The sequence below is a fragment of the Lonchura striata genome, chromosome 31 (assembly GCF_050655825.1).
Source record: "Lonchura striata isolate lonStrDom1 chromosome 31, ASM5065582v1, whole genome shotgun sequence".
NCBI classification, from domain to species: domain Eukaryota; kingdom Metazoa; phylum Chordata; class Aves; order Passeriformes; family Estrildidae; genus Lonchura; species Lonchura striata.
Window position 1 is genome coordinate 8,545,897 of NC_140733.1, and position 19,295 is coordinate 8,565,191.

The 19,295-nt window shown below is 66.9% G+C and overlaps 2 protein-coding genes, 1 long non-coding RNA gene and 3 other non-coding genes across 6 annotated transcripts; 3 read left to right on the forward strand and 3 right to left on the reverse strand.

The window, feature by feature from the left end:
- The first annotated feature begins 648 nt into the window (after positions 1–648).
- On the forward strand, positions 649–3,715 carry LOC146764852 (uncharacterized). The gene is made up of 2 exons (XR_014950572.1): positions 649–1,731; positions 1,816–3,715. It is a non-coding gene; the product is annotated as an uncharacterized LOC146764852 (long non-coding RNA).
- Positions 916–1,106, reverse strand: LOC146764853 (U2 spliceosomal RNA). The gene has a single exon (XR_014950592.1). It is a non-coding gene; the product is annotated as a U2 spliceosomal RNA (small nuclear RNA).
- On the reverse strand, positions 2,552–2,742 carry LOC146764854 (U2 spliceosomal RNA). Its single transcript, XR_014950596.1, has one exon. It is a non-coding gene; the product is annotated as a U2 spliceosomal RNA (small nuclear RNA).
- A 449-nt stretch (positions 3,716–4,164) lies between the features above and the next one.
- On the reverse strand, positions 4,165–4,355 carry LOC146764855 (U2 spliceosomal RNA). The gene has a single exon (XR_014950597.1). It is a non-coding gene; the product is annotated as a U2 spliceosomal RNA (small nuclear RNA).
- A 1,987-nt stretch (positions 4,356–6,342) lies between these two features.
- LOC146764856 (ubiquitin thioesterase OTUB1-like) lies at positions 6,343–13,165 on the forward strand. Its single transcript, XM_085563864.1, has 7 exons — positions 6,343–6,426; positions 6,723–6,784; positions 6,910–7,008; positions 9,666–9,784; positions 10,645–10,729; positions 11,716–11,910; positions 12,862–13,165. The coding sequence occupies exons 1-7, from the start codon at positions 6,366–6,368 to the stop codon at positions 13,057–13,059; spliced, it is 819 nt and encodes a 272-aa protein (XP_085419990.1). The 5' UTR covers positions 6,343–6,365; the 3' UTR covers positions 13,060–13,165.
- Positions 13,166–15,132: 1,967 nt separating this feature from the next.
- Positions 15,133–19,288, forward strand: LOC146764857 (leucine-rich repeat transmembrane protein FLRT1-like). Its single transcript, XM_085563913.1, has 3 exons — positions 15,133–15,210; positions 16,220–16,318; positions 17,291–19,288. Exon 3 carries the CDS (start codon positions 17,306–17,308, stop codon positions 19,133–19,135), a length of 1,830 nt encoding a protein of 609 aa, XP_085420039.1. The 5' UTR covers positions 15,133–15,210; positions 16,220–16,318; positions 17,291–17,305; the 3' UTR covers positions 19,136–19,288.
- The last annotated feature ends 7 nt before the right edge of the window (positions 19,289–19,295 follow it).

Genomic DNA, 19,295 nt, shown 5'->3' on the forward strand with positions numbered 1-19,295 from the left:
CCCAAATCCCGAACCCCGAACCCCGAAACGGCTCCGAGCGCCCCAAAACCTGTCCCGGGTGTGAGAAACTACATTGACTTGTTTGTTCATCGAAAGTATGAAATTAGGATAAAAGGGGGGGAAGTCGGGACATGGAATTTGCAGGCTTGACTGGTAACCACAAAGAAAGATTGTGAAAGATTTTGCAGGACTGGCTGGAACTGATAATCGCAGTGGAAACCCATTGTTGCTGAAAACTGATAAACCGCAGTGGAAGGAGACCCACCACCCCACTTGTGAAATCCATTGTTTTTGGGACTGATAACCACGGTGGAACGAGACTCATCACCCCCACTCATGCAAGATAAAAAGGGACTGAAGAGAAGGAAAGGGTGTCAGCTTTTGGCGGAGCCAGGCTCCCAGCTGAACCCAGCGCTGTTTTGCTTGCTATCGCTTGCTGTAATTAATAACATTATTAATTGATCTTAACAGGCTGAATCTAATTATTCGCCTCAACTTATAACACCGGGTGTGTGTGGGGGGGTCGGGGACCCCTCCCAGATCCGGGGGGACCCCGAATCCCCCCGGGGCACCGGGGTGTCCCCGGGCTCACCGGGAGGGTGACAGGGGGTGACACCCGCGGGGTCCCGACGGGGCTGGGGGGGATCCCCCAAATTCCATCCCTGCCCAAAACACGCGGGGGTCCCGGGGTCTGCGGGGTGCCGCCCCCTCGGTTCCCCGGGATGTCCCCGTCGGCTGGGGGTGACACCAAGGGACAATCGCGATGGAATCACGATCGTGAGTTTGCACCGTGTGACGCTCCCGGCGGGCGCGCCGCTCTCGGAGGCGCCGCAATCCCGGGACGCTGCGGCTGCTGCCGCCGCAGAGCCGCGCCCGAACCATCTCCTCATCTGCTGTTCACCGACACAGGTCCCCGAGGGGTGCACCGTTCCCGGAGGCACTGCAATACCGGCACGATGCGCGGAGCGGAGGGAGCAAGCTCCGGGTCCAACTCCCGAGCCCAAAAATCCGTTTAATATCAAGTCCTCTCATCGAGGACGTATCAGATATTAAACTGATAAGAACAGATACTACACTTGATCTTAGCCAAAAGGCCGAGAAGCGATACCGGACCCCGCCCCGGCCCCGCGCCGGCCCCGCACCGGCCCCGCCCGCACCTCACGGACACCCCCGCGCCGCCGCCGCCCCGCCCGGCCCCGCTCCCGGCCGCCTTCCCCGCCCCGTCCCGCGCTTCCCTCCCGCGCTTCTCACACACCGACCCCAAAAATCCCGAAAATGTCCCCAAAAAGTCCTCCCAGATTGCACTGCGCGCGTGGCGGCTCGATAAATGTGCATATCCACGCCCCTTTATTCAAATAGACACGCGGTGTGGCTTCATAGCCCGTTCATCTCTTTTTTCCCGCCTCGCATCGTGATTGGCCGCCCGCGCCGCTTTATTTGCATTCGCCCCGCCTTCTTTCCAACCGGCTGGTGATTATCATAACCCCGCCTCTCGTCTCTAATAGGGTAATTTCGCCCGCTCATTTGCATTCGCCCCGCCCCCGCCGCTGCCGCCATTGGGGTCCCGCGTTCCCCTCAAGGCGCTCGGGGCTGGGCGGCAGCGGGACCCCAAAAGCCCCAAATCGGCCCCTCCTGACCCAAATCCCGAACCCCGAACCCCGAAACGGCTCCGAGCGCCCCAAAACCTGTCCCGGGTGTGAGAAACTACATTGACTTGTTTGTTCATCGAAAGTATGAAATTAGGATAAAAGGGGGGGAAGTCGGGACATGGAATTTGCAGGCTTCACTGGTAACCACAAACAAAGATTGTGAAAGATTTTGCAGGACTGGCTGGAACTGATAACCGCAGTGGAAACCCATTGTTGCTGAAAACTGATAAACCGCAGTGGAAGGAGACCCACCACCCCACTTGTGAAATCCATTGTTTTTGGGACTGATAACCACGGTGGAACGAGACCCATCACCCCCACTCATGCAAGATAAAAAGGGACGGAAGAGAAGGAAAGGTTGTCAGCTTTTGGCGGAGCCAGGCTCCCAGCTGAACCCAGCGCTGTTTTGCTTGCTATCGCTTGCTGTAATTAATAACATTATTAATTGATCTTAACAGGCTGAATCTAATTATTCGCCTCAACTTATAACACCGTGTGTGTGGGGGGGGGTCGGGGACCCCTCCCAGATCCGGGGGGAGCCCGAATCCCCCCCGGGGCACCGGGGTGTCCCCGGGCTCACCGGGAGGGTGACAGGGGGTGACACCCGCGGGGTCCCGACGGGGCCGGGGGGGATCCCCCAAATTCCATCCCTGCCCAAAACACGCGGGGGTCCCGGGGTCAGTGGGGTGCCGCCCCTCGGTTCCCCGGGCTGTCCCCGTCGGCTGGGGGTGACACCAAGGGACAATCGCGATGGAATCGCGATCGTGAGTTTGCACCGTGTGACGCTCCCGGCGGGCGCGCCGCTCCCGGGGGCGCCGCGATCCCGGGACGCTGCGGCTGCTGCCGCCGCAGAGCCGCGCCCGAACCATCTCCTCATCTGCTGTTCACCGACACAGGTCCCCGAGGGGTGCACCGTTCCCGGAGGCACTGCAATACCGGCACGATGCGCGGAGCGGAGGGAGCAAGCTCCGGGTCCAACTCCCGAGCCCAAAAATCCGTTTAATATGAAGTCCTCTCATCGAGGACGTATCAGATATTAAACTGATAAGAACAGATACTACACTTGATCTTAGCCAAAAGGCCGAGAAGCGATACCGGACCCCGCTCCGGCCCCGCCCCGGCCCCGCCCGGCCCCGCACCGGCCCCGCCCGCACCTCACGGACACCCCCGCGCCGCCGCCGCCCCGCCCGGCCCCGCTCCCGGCCGCCTTCCCGGCCACGTCCCGCGCTTCTCTCCCGCGCTTCTCACACACCGACCCCAAAAATCCCGAAAATCCCCCCAAAAAATCCTCCCAGCATGCACTGCGCGCGTGTCGGCTCGATGAATGTGCATAGCCACGCCCCTTTATTCAAATAGACACGCGGTGTGGCTTCATAGCCGTCCACATCGCTTTTTTTCCCGCCTCGCATCGTGATTGGCCGCCCGCGCCGCTTTATTTGCATTCGCCCCGCCTCGTTTGCAGCCGGCGAGTGATTAGCATAACCCCGCCTCTCGTCTCTAATAGGGTAATTTCGCCCGCTCATTTGCATTCTCCCCGCCCCCGCCGCTGCCGCCATTGGGGTCCCGCCTTCCCCTCAAGGCGCTCGGGGCTGGGCGGCAGCGGGACCCCAAAAGCCCCAAATCGGCCCCTCCTGACCCAAATCCCGAACCCCGAACCCCGAAACGGCTCCGAGCGCCCCAAAACCTGTCCCGGGTGTGAGAAACTACATTGACTTGTTTGTTCATCAAAAGTATGAAATTAGGATAAAAGGGGGGGAAGTCGGGACATTGAATTTGCAGGCTTCACTGGTAACCACAAAGAAAGATTGTGAAAGATTTTGCAGGACTGGCTGGAACTGATAACCGCAGAGGAAGGACACCCACCACCCCACTTGTGAAATCCATTGTTTTTGGGACTGATAACCACGGTGGAACGAGACTCATCACCCCCACTCATGCAAGATAAAAAGGGACTGAAGAGAAGGAAAGGTTGTCAGCTTTTGGCGGAGCCAGGCTCCCAGCTGAACCCAGCGCTGTTTTGCTTGCTATCGCTTGCTGTAATTAATAACATTATTAATTGATCTTAACAGGCTGAATCTAATTATTCGCCTCAACTTATAACACCGGGTGTGTGTGGGGGGGGCTCGGGGACCCCTCCCAGATCCGGGGGGAGCCCGAATCCCCCCGGGGCACCGGGGTGTCCCCGGGCTCACGGGGAGGGTGACAGGGGGTGACACCCGCGGGGTCCCGACGGGGCCGGGGGGGATCCCCCAAATTCCACCCCTGCCCCAAACACACGGGGGTCCCGGGGTCTGTGGGGTGCCGCCCCCTCGGTTCCCCGGGATGTCCCCGTCGGCTGGGGGTGACACCAAGGGACAATCGCGATGGAATCGCGATCGTGAGTTTGCACCGTGTGACGCTCCCGGCGGGCGCGCCGCTCCCGGAGGCGCCGCGATCCCGGGACGCTGCGGCTGCTGCCGCCGCAGAGCCGCGCCCGAACCATCTCCTCATCTGCTGTTCACCGGCACAGGTCCCCGAGGGGTGCACCGTTCCCGGAGGCACTGCAATACCGGCACGATGCGCGGAGCGGAGGGAGCAAGCTCCGGGTCCAACTCCCGAGCCCAAAAATCCGTTTAATATGAAGTCCTCTCATCGAGGACGTATCAGATATTAAACTGATAAGAACAGATACTACACTTGATCTTAGCCAAAAGGCCGAGAAGCGATACCGGACCCCGCTCCGGCCCCGCGCCGGCCCCGCACCGGCCCCGCCCGCACCTCACGGACACCCCCGCGCCGCCGCCGCCCCGCCCGGCCCCGCTCCCGGCCGCCTTCCCCGCCCCATCCCGCGCTTCCCTCCCGGGTTCCGCGCGTACTGACCCTAAAAATCCCGAAAATCCCCCCAAAAAATCCTCCCAGAATGCACCGCGCGCGTCTGTTTTGCGTAACCCCGCCTCTCGCCCCGGCAGCGCGGGAGTTTTGAAGCGGGCTGGCGGAGAACGGGGAAAATCGGCGCTTTTGGGAGTTCTGGCTGCTCCCGGTGCGAGCAGCGAGGTGAGGGAGGAGGGAAGGCTCCTGCCAGGGGTCGCTTTCGGAGGTGTTCCCTGTGCACACCTGCCCAGGTGCGTCCTGGGGTCAGGGTGGGGAGCTGGGGGAGCTCCTGGGCGCACCTGGGGGCACCTGGGCACATCTGGGGACACCTGGGCACACCTGGGCACATCTGGACACACCTGGGGGCACCCGGGTACACCTGGGGGCACCTGGGGACATCTGGGGACACTTGGGCACACAGCGGGGCCAAAGAAGGTGCTGAGGGGGCAATCCCGGGGCCATCCCGGTGACATCCCGGAGGCTCCCGTGACAATCCCAGAGGTTCTCGAGACCATCCCGTGACAATCCCGGGGCCATCCCGGAGGTTCCCGGGACCTTCCCGGGGCCATCCCGGGACCACCCTGGGACCATCCCGGAGGTTCCCAGGACCATCCCGGGGCCATCTCGGAGGCTCCCGGGACCGTCCCGGGGTTCCCGGAGCCATCCCGGAGCTCCCGGGACCTTCCCGGGGCTCCCGGGACCATCCCAGTGACATCCCGTAGCCATCCCGGAGGCTCCCGGGACCATCCCGGAGGTTCCCGGTGCCATCCCGGGGCTCCCGGGACCATCCCGGGGCTCCCGGGACCATCCCGGTGCCATCCCGGAGCCATCCCGGAGGCTCCCGTGACAATCCCGGAGGTTCCCGGAGCCATCCCGGGGCTCCCAGGACCATCCCGGGACCACCCTGGGACCATCCCGGAGGTTCCCAGGACCATCCCGGAACCATCCCGGGGCCATCTCGGAGGCTCCCGGGACCATCCCGGGGTTCCCGGAGCCATCCCGGAGCTCCCGGGACCTTCCCGGGGCTCCCGGGACCATCCCGGTGACATCCCGTAGCCATCCCGGAGGCTCCCGGGACCATCCCGGAGGTTCCCGGTGCCATCCCGGGGCTCCCGGGACCATCCCGGGGCTCCCGGGACCATCCCGGTGCCATCCCGGAGCCATCCCGGAGGCTCCCGTGACAATCCCGGAGGTTCCCGGAGCCATCCCGGGGCTCCCAGGACCATCCCGGGACCACCCTGGGACCATCCCGGAGGTTCCCGGGACCATCCCGGTGCCATCCCGGAGGCTCCCGTGACAATCCCGGAGGTTCCCGGAGCCATCCCGGGGCTCCCGGGACCATCCCGGGACCATCCCGGGGCCATCTCGGAGGTTCCCGGTGCCATCTCGGAGGCTCCCGGGACCATCCTGGGGTTCCCGGAGACATCCCGGAGGTTCCCGCGACCGTCCCGGTGCCATCCCGGGGCTCCCGGAGCCATCCCGGGGCTCCTGGGACCATCCCGGGGCTCCCGGGACCATCCCGGTGACATCCCGGAGCCATCCCGGAGGCTCCCGGGACCATCCCGGGGTTCCCGGTGCCATCCCGGGGCTTCCAGGACCATCCCGGGACCCTCCCGGGGCCATCTCGGAGGCTCCCGGTGCCATCCCGGGGCTCCCGGTCCTTCCCCGCCGCCGCCGCCGCGACGGAAGAGGGGCGTGGCCAGCGGCCTGGCCACGCCCACGATGGGCGGAGCCTCCCGCGCTCCCCGCGGCGGTCCCGCCGTGCGGAAGGGGCGTGGCCACGCCAAGCCCCGCCCCGGGGCGGGGCCGGTCCCGGAAGCGGCGGCGCTGCCCCGGAAGCGGCGGCGCGGGGCGGGCGGGGCGGCGATGGCGGCGGAGGAGCCTCGGCAGCCGCAGCCGGAGCCGCTGGGCGGCAGCGATGCCGACGGTACCGGCCGAGCCCCCCTGGCCTCACCCCGCCCGCCCCGCGGCCGCCGCCCTCGCCGGGCCGTGCCCCCGGTTCTCCCCTCGGCGGCGGCCTCGTTAGTCCCGGGAGGGCCTCCAGCGCCCAGCCCCCGGTTCTCCCGGTTCTCCCGGAACCCAAACCCGCCACGATCCCCTCGCTTTCCCCCCCTCAGGACCCTCCCGGGGGTACCCCACACCCTCCCGGTGGGGCCGGGCAGCCGCTCGGGACCCCCGGGACCCCCTCCGGTAACCCCCGGTGACCCCCCCGGTGTCCCCCAGGTGTGAACTGCCTGGCCTACGACGAGGCGATCATGGCGCAGCAGGACCGGATCCAGCAGGAGGTGCGGACCCCTCCCCAAACCCCGCCCTGCCCCCCCGGGGGGTCTCCCCGGGCCCCCGGGGGTCTCCCCGGTTGGCGGGGCCGTGACCCCCGGTTGGCGGGGCCGTGACCCCCGGCTGGCCGCAGATCGCCGTGCAGAACCCGCTGGTGTCCGAGCGCCTGGAGCTGGCCGAGCTCTACAAGGAGTACGCGGAGGATGACCACGTGTACCAGGAGAAGATCAAGGTGCGGACTGGGGGGACTGGGAGGCACTGGGAGGGGAAATGGGGACACTGGGACAGACTGGGAGGGACTGGGAGAGAAACTGGGGGGACTGGGAGAGAAACTGAGGGGACTGGGACAGGGGCTGGGATGGATTGGAACAAACTGGGAGAGACTGGGAGAGAAACTGGGGGGACTGAGAGGGGAAATGGGGACACTGGGACAGACTGGGAGGGACTGGGAGAGAAACTGGGGGGACTGGGAGGGGGAATGGGGACACTGAGACAGACTGGGAGGGACTGGGAGAGAAACTGGGGGGACTGGGAGGGGAAATGGGGACACTGGGATAGACTGGGAGGGACTGGGAGAGAAACTGGGGGGACTGGGAGGGGAAATGGGGACACTGGGACAGACTGGGAGGAACTGGGAGAGAAACTGGGGGGACTGGGAGGGGAAATGGGGACACTGGGACAGACTGGGAGGGACTGGGAGAGAAACTGGGGGGACTGGGAGAGAAACTGAGGGGACTGGGACAGGGGCTGGGATGGATTGGAACAAACTGGGAGAGACTGGGAGAGAAATTGGAGGGACTGGGAGCACTGGGAGGGGAAATGGGGACACTGGGACAGACTGGGAGGGACTGGGAGAGAAACTGGGGGGACTGAGAGGGGAAATGGGGACACTGGGACAGACTGGGAGAGAAACTAGGGGGACTGGGAGGCACTGGGAGGGGAAATGGGGACACTGGGACAGACTGGGAGGGACTGGGAGAGAAACTGGGGGGACTGGGACAGGGGCTGGGATGGATTGGAACAAACTGGGAGAGAAATTGGAGGGACTGGGAGCACTGGGAGGGGAAATGGGGACACTGGGACAGACTGGGAGGTACTGGGAGAACTGGGAGACCAGGATGAGGCTGCAGACAGCACTGGGAGAGACTGGGGGGCACTGGGAGGGAACTGGGGGGACTGGGACAGGGCTGGGATGGACTGGAACAGACTAGGAGAGAAACTGGGGGGAACTGGGAGGCACTGGGAGACCAGGATGAGGCTGCAGACAGCGCTGGGAGAGAAACTTGGAGGGAACTGGGGGGACTGGGACAGACTGGGAAGGACTGGGAGAGGATTGGGGGGTACTGGGAGACAGTGGGAGGAGAACTGGAGGGACTGGGAGAGAAACTGGGGGGACTGGGACAGGGGCTGGGATAGACTGGGAGAGAAACTGGGGGGAATTGTGAGGGGGACAGGGAGGAGAACTGGGGTGACTGGGAGGGGAACTGGGAGGACTGGGACAAACTGGGGGAACTGGGAGAGACTGGAATGGACTAGGAGGGACTGGGGGGCACTGGGAGACTGGGATGAGGCTGCAGACGGCACTGGGAGATACTGGGAGGAACTGGGATACCAGTATGGAACTGGTAGGTAGCACTGGGAGGGACTGGGACAGACTGGGAGGGGAACTGGGGGCACTGGGAGGAACTGGGGAACACTGGGAGGGCTTGGGACACCAGGCTGGGCTTGGCTGCAGCCTGGCTGTCCCCAGGGGTGTCCCTGTCCCCCCCGGTGTCCCCATGGTGTCCCCACAGCCCCAGTCCTGGCTGTCCTGGGGCTGTCCCCAGTGTCCCCACGGTGTCCCCACGGTGTCCCCACGGTGTCCCTGCTGTCCCCAGTGTCCCCACAGTGTCCCCATGCTGTCCCTGCTGTCCCCACAGTGTCCCCACAGTGTCCCCACGGTGTCCCCACGGTATCCTTGCTGTCCCCAGTGTCCCCATGCTGTCCCTGCTGTCCCCCTGGCATCCCTGATGTCCCCATGATGTCCGTATGTCCGTGATGTCCCCCTGGTGTGCCCCTGTCCCCCCGATGTCCCAACCGTGTCCCCCATGGTGTCCCTGGTGTCCCCTCAGTGTCCCTGGTGTCCCCCAATGCCCCTGGTGTCCCCATCATGTCCCTGATGTCCTTTTGGTGTCCCGTGATGTTCCCACAGTTTTCCCTGTCCCCCTGGTGTCCCGTGATGTCCCCACCATGACCCTGCTGTCCCCCCACTGTCCCCAATGTCCTTCAGTGTCCCTGCTGTCCCCTGGTGTCCCCACTGTCCCCTCAGTGTCCCCCACGTCCCCGCTGTCCCCCATGTCCCTGATGTCCCCCCGATGTCCCCGCTGTCCCCGCTGTCCCCTGACGTCCTCGCTGTCCCCAATGTCCCCTCTCTGTCCCCTGTCCCCCATGTCCCTGATGTCCCCCATCCCCCTGATGTCCCTGATGTCCCCGCTGTCCCCCATCCCCCTGATGTCCCTGATGTCCCCTCTCTGTCCTCGCTGTCCCCTGTCCCCTGATGTCCCCTGTGTCCCCCTGATGTCCCCGCTGTCCCCTGATGTCCCCTCTCTGTCCCCTGTCCCCCTGATGTCCCCACTGTCCGCTGTCCCCCACATCCCCCATGTCCCCGATGTCCCCCGTCCCCCCGCTGTCCCCTGCTGTCCCTGATGTCCCCGCTGTCCCCCTGATGTCCCCTGCTGTCCCTGATGTCCCCTGATGTCCCCTGCTGTCCCTGATGTCCCCTGATGTCCCCGCTGTCCCTGATGTCCCCTGATGTCCCCTGCTGTCCCCGCTGTCCCCTGTCCCCTGCTGTCCCTGATGTCCCCGCTGTCCCTGATGTCCCCTGCTGTCCCCGCTGTCCCCGCTGTCCAGGACCTGCTGCAGAAGTACTCGTACATCCGCAAGACGCGGCCGGACGGGAACTGCTTCTACCGCGCCTTCGGCTTCGCGCACCTGGAGGCGCTGCTGGAGGACGGCCAGGAGCTGCAGCGGTGAGAGCACCCCAAAATGACCGCCTGGAAGTACCCCAAAACCGCCTGAAAATACCCCAAAATAACCGCCTGAAAATACCCCAAAATGACCGCCTGGAAGTACCCCAAAACCGCCCCAAAACCGCCTGAAAATACCCCAAAATAACCGCCTGAAAGTACCCCAAAAACACCCCAAAATGACCGCCTGAAAATACCCCAAAATAACTGCCTGAAAGTACCCCAAAACCGCCTGAAAATACCCCAAAATAACCGCCTGAAAATACCCCAAAAAAACTGCCTGAAAGTACCCCAAAACCGCCCCAAAACCGCCTGAAAATACCCCAAAATAACCGCCTGAAAGTACCCCAAAAACACCCCAAAATGACCGCCTGAAAATACCCCAAAATAACTGCCTGAAAGTGCCCCAAAACCGCCCCAAAACTGCCTGAAAATACCCCAAAATAACCGCCTGAAAATACCCCAAAATAACTGCCTGAAAGTACCCCAAAAACACCCCAAAACTACATGAAAACACCCCAAAAACACCCAATACCAACCTGAAAGTACCCCAAAATAACCACCTGAAAATACCCCAAAATAACCGCCTGAAAGTACCCCAAAACCACCCCAAAACCGCCTGAAAATACCCCAAAAACACCCCGAAAACAACCTGGAAATAACCAAAAAATAGCCCAAAACCAGTTGAGGACCCCGAAAATACTCCAAAATGGCCCAAAACCAGCCCCAAACCAGCCGGAAAATGGCCCAAAAGCAGCCCAGAAGAGCCCTGGGAACCCCCAAATCCCCCCGAGCTGCCCCGGGGACCCCCCAGGCCGGGGACCCCCCAGGCCGGGGTCCCCCTGAGCCCCCCGCGCCCCCAGGTTCAAGGAGGTGTCGGCGCGGAGCAAGGAGGAGCTGGTGGCCCAGGGCTTCACCGAGTTCACCATCGAGGACTTCCACAACACGGTGGGCCGGGGGGCTCGGGGGGTCTGGGGGGCTCTGGGGAGGGTTTAGGGGGGGCTTTGGGGTGATTTGGGGGGCTTTGGGGGGGCTCTAAGGGGGTTCTGGGGGGGCTTTGGGGTGATTTGGGGGGCTCTGGGGGGTTCTGGGGGGGCTTGGGGGTGATTTGGGGGGCTTTGGGGGGATTTGGGGGGGCTTTGGGTTGATTTGGGGGGCTCTGGGGGGTCTGGGGGGCTTTGGGGAGGGTTTGGATTCGGGCTTTGGGGTGATTTGGGGGGGCTCTAAGGGGGTTCTTGGGGGGCTTTGGGGTGATTTGGGGGGCTTTGGGGTGATTTGGGGGGTTCTGGGGGGCTTTGGGGGGTCTCTAAGGGGGTTCTGGGGGGGCTTTGGGGGGATTTGGGGGGCTCTGGGGGGTCTCTAAGGGGGTTCAGGGGGGGTTTTTGGGGGCTTGGGGAGGGTCTGGGGGGCTTGGGAGGGTTCAGGGAGCCGTGGAGGGGACACAGGGAGTGTGAGAGGTGTGACACAGGTGTGCCAGGTGTGTCCCAGGTGTGCCAGGTGTGACACAGGTGTGCCAGGTGTGACCCAGGTGTGACCCAGGTGTGACCCAGGTGTGACCCAGGTGTGCCAGGTGTGTCCCAGGTGTGACCCAGGTGTCTCTCCCAGCTGACGGAGCTGATCGAGCGCGTGGAGCGCCGCGTGTGTGTGACACAGGTGTGACCCAGGTGTGCCAGGTGTGACCCAGGTGTGCCAGGTGTGTCCCAGGTGTGACCCAGGTGTGACCCAGGTGTGTCCCACAGCTGATGGAGCTGATCGAGTGCGTGGAGCGCCGCGTGTGTGTGACCCAGGTGTGCCAGGTGTGACCCAGGTGTGACCCAGGTGTCTCTCCCAGCTGATGGAGCTGATCGAGCGCGTGGAGCGCCGCGTGTGTGTGACCCAGGTGTGACACAGGTGTGCCAGGTGTGACACAGGTGTGACCCAGGTGTCTCTCCCAGCTGATGGAGCTGATCGAGCGCGTAGAGCGCCGTGTGCCGCTGCCGGAGCTGCTGGCGGCCTTCAACGAGCCGGCCACCTCGGATTACCTGGTGGTTTACCTGCGCCTGCTCACCTCGGGCTGCCTCCAGCGCCACCGGCGCTTCTTCGAGCAGTTCCTGGAGGGCGGCCGCAGCATCAAGGAGTTCTGCCAGCAGGTACGGGCACCCGGGGCACCGTGGGAGGGGCACCTGGGCACGGTGTGAGAGGTGTCTGGGGCACCTGGGGCACCTGAGAACCGTGGGAGGGCCACCTCTGTCATTGTGTGAGGGGCACCTGGCAGCTCTGCCAGCAGGTATGGCCACCCGGGCACCTGGGGCACCTGGGCACCGTGGGAGGGGCACCTGGGCACCCTGTGAGGAGTACCTGGGGCACCTGGGCATCTCTGACATCGTGTGAGGGGCACCTGGGCACCGAGAGAGGAGCACCTGGGGCACCTGGCAGCTCTGTCCCCGTGTCTGGAGCACCTGCAGCACCTCTGGCATCGTGTGAAGGGTACCTGGGGCACCTGGGCATCTCTGGCATCGTGTGAGGGGCACTTGGGCAAGTGCCCATGTGGAAGGAGAGCGACCACGTCAACGTCATCGCTGACCGCTGTCCCTGCCCTGTGTCCACTCTGTGTCCCCACGCTCCACTGACCACTGCCACCACTGACCGCTCTGTCCTTGTGTCCCCTCTGTCCCCTGTGTCCCCTCTGTCCCCTGTGTCCCCTCTGTCCCCTGTGTCCTCTCTGTCCCTCTATCTGGCAGGAGGTGGAGCCCATGTCCAAGGAGAGCGACCACACCTCACTGACCATTTCACTGACCACTGTCCCTCTGTCCCCTCAGGAGGTCACTGACCACTGTCCCCTGTGTCCCCACAGGAGGTGGAGCCCATGTCCAAGGAGAGCGACTACATCCACACCATTTCACTGACCACCTCACTGACCATTTCACTGACCACTGTCCCCTCTCTGTCCCCTCAGGAGGTGGAGCCCATGTCCAAGGAGAGCAACCACACCTCACTGACCATTTCACTGACCACCTCACTGACCATTTCACTGACCACTGTCCCTCTGTCCCCTCAGGAGGTCACTGACCAGTGTCCCTCTGTCCCCTGTGTCCCCTCAGGAGGTGGAGCCCATGTCCAAGGAGAGCGACCACATCCACATCATCGCGCTGGCGCGGGCGCTGCACGTCTCCATCCTGGTGGAGTACATGGACCGGGGCGAGGGCGGCGCCACCAACCCGCACGTGTTCCCCGAGGGTTCCCAGCCCCGCGTCTGCCTCCTCTACCGCCCGGGCCACTACGACATCCTCTACAAGTGACCCCCGCCCCAAAACCCCCGCCCCGCACCCCCCAGAGCCCCCCCGGCCCTGCCGCCCCCCGCCCCGCTGCCCCCGCCCGCCCCAATAAAGATGCGGCCCCAAACCACCCCCCAAAAAACTGAGCGTGGTGATTTGGGGAGGGGGAGATCGGGGAGGGGGGGTTGGGGGGCTGGGGAGGGGGGATGTGGGGTGCGGAGGGGGGATTTGGGGTGGAGGAAGGGGATTTTGGGGTGGAGGAGGGGGAATTTGGGGTGGGGCAGTTTGGGAGAGGATGGGGCAGTTTGATGGGGAGGGGGGATTTGGGGTGGGGAGGGGGAATTTGGGGTGGGGAGGGGGAATTTGGGGTGGGAAAGGGGCAGTTTGGGGTGGGAAGGGGGAATTTGGGGTGGGGCAGTTTGGGTGAGGATGGGGCAGTTTGATGGGGAGGGGGAATTTGGGGTGGGGAGGGGGAATTTGGGGTGGGGAGGGGGGGGTTGGGATGGGGGGAGAGGATTTGGGGTGCAGAAGGGGCAGTTTGGGGTAGGGAGGGGGAATTTGGGGTGGGAAGGGAGAATTTGGGGAAGTGGGAATATGGGGTGGGAAAGGGGCAGTTTGGGGTGGGAAAGGGGGAGGTTGAAGTAGGGAGTGGGATTTTGGGGTGGGGAGAGGAAATTCGGGGTGGGAAGGGAGAATTTGGGGTGCAGAAGGGCAGTTTGGGGTGGGAAGGGAGAATTTGGGGCGCAGAGGGGCAGTTTGGGGTGGGGAGGGAGAATTTGGGGCAGTCGAGGGTGTAGGAGGAGGTTGGGGACCACCCCCCCCCGTTTTGGGGGCAATTGAGGGGTCGGGGACCCCCTTTTGGGGCAGTTTTGGGGGTTGAAGCGGAGGAAGGGAATTTGGGGACCCTTTTGGGTGACACTTGGGGGTCCCTGAGGTTTGGGGGGGCCCTTGGGGCGCTCCCCCCTGCCCTGGGGGGTAAATGGGGCTGGGGGCAGGGGGAAATCTGGGGTCTGGGGTGACAATTTTGGGGAGGGGGGGTCCCAAATCTTGTCCAGCCCAGGGGCAGGACCCTCCCCCTCCCCACTGCGGGGGGACACAGAACCCCCAGAACCCCCCAACACCCTCCAGGACCCCCAAATCCGCCCCAGGGGACGGTCCCGGTCCGGTTTGGTCCATCCCACCCCCCAAATCCCCCGGTACCGGGGGGGCGGTCCCGGTCCGATCCATCCCACCCCCCAAATCCCCCGGTACCGGGGGGCGGTCCCGGCCCGGTTTGGTCCATCCCACCCTCCAAATCCCCCGGTACCGGGGGGCGGTCCCGGCCCGGTTTGGTCCATCCCACCCTCCAAATCCCCCGGTACCGGGGGGGCGGTCCCGGTTCGGTTTGGTCCATCCCACCCCCCAAATCCCCCGGTACCGGGGGACGGTCCCGGTCCGATCCATCCCACCCCCCAAATCCCCCGGTACCGGGGGACGGTCCCGGTCCGATCCATCCCACCCCCCAAATCCCCCGGTACCGGGGGGCAGTCCCGGTCCGATCCATCCCACCCCCCAAATCCCCCGGTACCGGGGGGGCGGTCCCGGTCCGGTTTGGTCCATCCCACCCCCCAAATCCCCCGGTACCGGGGGGACGGTCCCGGTCCGGTTTGGTCCATCCCACCCCCAAATCCCCCGGTACCGGGGGGCGGTCCCGGTCCGGTTTGGTCCATCCCACCCCCCAAATCCCCCGGTACCGGGGGGGCGGTCCCGGCCCGGTTTGGTCCATCCCACCCCCCAAATCCCCCGGTACCGGGGGGCGGTCCCGGCCCGGTTTGGTCCATCCCACCCCCCAAATCCCCCGGTACCGGGGGGCGGTCCCGGTCCGATCCATCCCACCCCCAAATCCCCCGGTACCGGGGGGCGGTCCCGGTTCGGTTTGGTCCATCCCACCCCCAAATCCCCCGGTACCGGTGGGCGGTCCCGGTCCGGTTTGGTCCATCCCACCCCCCAAATCCCCCGGTACCGGGGGGCGGTCCCGGCCCGGTTTGGTCCATCCCACCCCCCAAATCCCCCCGCACCGGGGGGCGGTCCCGGTCCGGCCCCCCTCCCCAGGCCCCCCCCCTTTGCCGCCGCCTTCCCACGCCCGCAGCCTCCGCCGCCGCCGCCGGGCCCGCACCGCCGGCCGGTAGCCACCCGGTAAGGACCCCCGGGACCCCCCCCGGGACCCCCAGCCCCTCCGCCATCCCCTCCCCCTCCCGCCCCGCTACCCGCGGATGCTCCGGCCCGGGTGGGGGGGGGGAGGGTCCGTTCGACCGGAGCGGGGCCCGTTCCCTCCCGCCGCCCCTCGGAGCGACCCCCCCCACACACACACCAGGGACCCCCCCCCAACCCCTCCCGACCCCCCCCCAGCCCCCCAAATCCGCCGTGTCCCCGCCCCCACTGCCCAGGGATGCTCCAGCCAGCCCGGGGGGAGGGGCCCAGGCGTCCGGGAGAGGAGGGGGACACTGAGGCGCAGCCCTCCCCCACCCTGAGCCCCCCCCCAAATCCCACCGGGACCCCCCCAAACCCTCCCGGTACCCCGGGATGCTCCAGCGGTGGGGGGGGGGAGGGACCGTCCGGGCGGGCTGCGGGGGGAGGGGAGGGAAGAGGGCCCCGAGCGTCCCGGGGGCCTGACCCCCCCCCAAAAAACACCCCCCCCCTCCCAGCAGCACCCCCGGAACCCCCAAACCCCCCCCGAGAACCCCCAAAAACCCCCCGGGACCCCCGAGAGTGGAGGATGCTCCAGGATGGGGGGGGGGGGGGGTGGTGGCAGGATCAGGGTTTAAGGCAGCGACCCCCCCCCCCCATTTCCATGGGACCCCAAAACCCCCCCCGACCCCCCCAGGGCTCACGGGGGGGGTCACTGGGGAGGGGTGGGGGGTGTCACCTGTGTCCCCACCTGGGGGTGGCACCTGACCCCCCCCCCCGCGAGGCCGGGGCTGACGCAAGGGGGTCCCTGGGGCACCAAGGTCCCGGAGGGGGGGGGTCCCTAACGAGGTGCTGCTAATGAGTGGGGGTTCATTAGCCACGCTGCTAATTGGCCCCCGGGGGGGGTGTGGGGGAAAGGCCCGGACACCTGGGTGCTGGCGGGTGTCACAGCAAGGGGGGTGGGGGGCTGTCGCATGAGGACCCCCCCCCCACGGCTGATGCCCCCTCCCCACCCCAGCGGCCCCCCCGGCGGGGCGGGGGGGCCATGGAGCACCGGCGCCGGTAGCCGCGGTAGCCACGGCCTCGCACCAGGACCCCGAGGACCGAGAGGAGCCAGGTAGGGCCCCACCCCCGGCACACCTGGGTGGCCGGGACGGGACCCCCCTGGATTTTGGGGTGGGGTTTGGGGTGTCCCTGCCTTGGATGTGGGGTGGGGGGGGTCTCCTACAAGGCGGACTTAAGGTGGAATTCGGGGGGTGCCCTATAATGGGGGGAGAGGGGTCCCTGCCCCTTCTATGGGGTCAGGCTGGGGGTCCTGATCCCCCTTTAATGGGGGGTGCAAAGAGGGGGGGTCCTGCCTTACATTTGGAGCCAGGTGGGGGGTCCTGGGCCCCCTTTAATGAGGGGTGCTGGTGGGGGGGTGTTCCTGAATTATATTTGGGCCAGGCTGGGGGTCCTGGGCCACATTTAATGGAGGGTTCAGAGGGGGGGTCCTGCCTTACATTTGGGGTCAGACTGGGGGTCCTGGTCCCCCGTTAATGGGGGGTTCAGAGGGGGGGTCCCGCCTTACATTTGGGGCCAGGTGGGGGGTCCTGGGCCCCCTTTAATGGGGGGTGCTGGTGGGGGGGTGTTCCTGAATTATATTTGGGCCAGGCTGGGGGTCCTGGGCCACATTTAATGGAGGGTTCAGAGGGGGGGTCCTGCGTTACATTTGGGGCCAGACTGGGGGTCCTGGTCCCCCTTTAATGGAGGGTTCAGAGGGGGGGTCCTGCCTTACATTTGGGGTCAGACTGGGGGTCCTGGGCCCCGTTTAATGGGGGGTGCTGGTGGGGGTCCTGCCTTACATTTGGGGCCAGGTAGGGGGTCCTGATCCCCCTTTAATGGGGGGTTCAGAGGGGGGGTCCTGCCTTACATTTAGGGCCAGGCTGGGGGTCCTGGGCCCCCTTTAATGGGGGGTTCAGAGGGGGGGTCCTGCCTAAGACTTGTGGCCAGGCTGGGGAGGGGGCTCATCCCCCGGGGAGGGGAGGGGTCTCCAGGCCATCCCCCACCCCCCCACCCCCCTGACACCTCCCCCACCCCCCTCCCACAGGCCACCCATCCACCCATGGCCCCCCCTCCCCGTCCCCTCCCCGTCCCTCCGGTAGCCCGGGCAGCGCGGGGGGGGCCGCCCCGGCTGCCGCTGGCCACCGTGGCCGCCACCATCGCCCTGCTGAGCGCCGCCACCGGGGCCTGCCCGGCCGTGTGCCGCTGCTCCGGCGGCCGCGTCTACTGCAACGACCGCGGGCTGACGGCCGTGCCCGAGGGGCTCCCGCCCGGGGCCACCACGCTGTTCCTGCAGAACAACCGCATCGGCGACGCCGGCATCCCGGCGCGGCTGGGCCGGCTGCCGGCGCTGCGGGTGCTGTACCTGTACGCCAACGCGCTGGAGCAGCTGCCGGCTCACCTGCCGCCGGCGCTGCGGGAGCTGCACCTGCAGGAGAACAACGTGCGCGGGCTGTGCCGCCGGGCGCTGGCGCGGGCGCCGCTGCTCGAGCGCCTGCACCTGGACGACAACTCGGTGTCGGCGGCCGGCATCGAGGAGGACGCGTTCGCCGAGAACCGCCGGCTGCGCCTGCTCTTCCTCTCGCGCAACCACCTGAGCAGCGTCCCCGCGGGGCTGCCGCCGGCGCTGGAGGAGCTGCGGCTGGACGACAACCGCATCCACACCATCCCGCTGCGCGCCTTCGAGGGGCTGCCGGCGCTGCGGCGCCTGGTGCTGGACGGGAACCTGCTGGCCAACCAGCGCATGGCCGACGACACTTTCAGCCGCCTGGGCAACCTCAGCGAGCTCTCGCTGGGCCGCAACGCGCTGGCGGCGCCGCCGGCCAACCTGCCCCGGGCTCGGCTGCGCCGCCTCTCGCTGGCCGCCAACGCCATCAGCCACGTGCCGGCCGGAGCCCTGGCCAGGATGAGGGCGCTGGAGCGGCTGGACCTGTCGGACAACAACCTGACCACGCTGCCGCGGGGGCTCTTCGACGACCTGGGCAGCCTGAGCCACCTGGGGCTGCGCAACAACCCCTGGTTCTGCGGCTGCAACCTGGCCTGGCTGCGGGACTGGCTGCGCCGCCGCGCCCCGCCGCGCCTGGAGGTGCGGGGGCTGCTGTGCCAGGCGCCGGCGCGGCTGCGGGGGCTGCCGGTGGGCGAGCTGCGGGGCGAGATGGACGCGTGCGAGAGCCCGGCCGCGGGGCCGGCGGGAGGCCCGGGCGGGGGGACGTCCCCCGGGGCCGCCGCCGCCGCCGCCGCCGCGTCCCCCGCCGCCTCGCCGGGAGCCGCGGCGGCCGCGCCGGGGCTGTGGGTGCAGGCGGCGCCCGGCGGGGCGCTGCGGGTGCGGTGGCCCCCGGCCCCTCCCGGGGCGTCGCTGCGGTTGAGCTGGCTGCGGCCCGGGGGGGGAGCCGTGACCGAGACCTTGGTGCGGGGGGAGCGCGGCGAGTACGTGGTGCGGGCGCTGCAGCCCCGAGCCCCGTACCGCGTCTGCCTGGCCGCCCTGGAGCCCCCCGCCGCCCCTCCGCTCTGCGCCCAGGCCCGGGCGGGCGCCGGGGACCCCCCCCAGCCCGGTTCTCCCGGAGCCCCCTCCGGGGACGCCCCCCCGGCGCTGCCGCCGGCCGCGGCTCTGGGGGCGGCGGCGGCGGCGGCGGCCGGGGTGGTGCTGGGGGTGCTGGGGGGGTGCTGGAGGAGGAGGAGGAGGAGGAGGATGGGGATGGGGGCGCCGCCGCTGCCGCCCCCCAAAAGCGGCGGCGGGGGGCGGCTGGCGCTGCGGCCGCTGCGGCCCCCGGAGGAGGGGGGGATCCGCACCGTGTACCCCCCGCCGCCGCCGCCGCCGCCGCTGCCCCACCCCGGTGTCCGGGGGTACCGGGGGGGGCAGGTGCCCCGTGGGGGGGGAGGAGGGGGGTCCTGATGGGGGAGGGGGCGGCCTCTTTCCCGGGACACCCCCCCTGCCCGTTTTGGGGGGCCCCTCCCGGGCCGCGGCGCCGTGCCCCGGCTCTGAGGACATTTCGGGGGACCCATTGAGGGGCGTTTTGGGGTTTTTTAAGGTGGTTTTTTCTCGGCACCGCGGC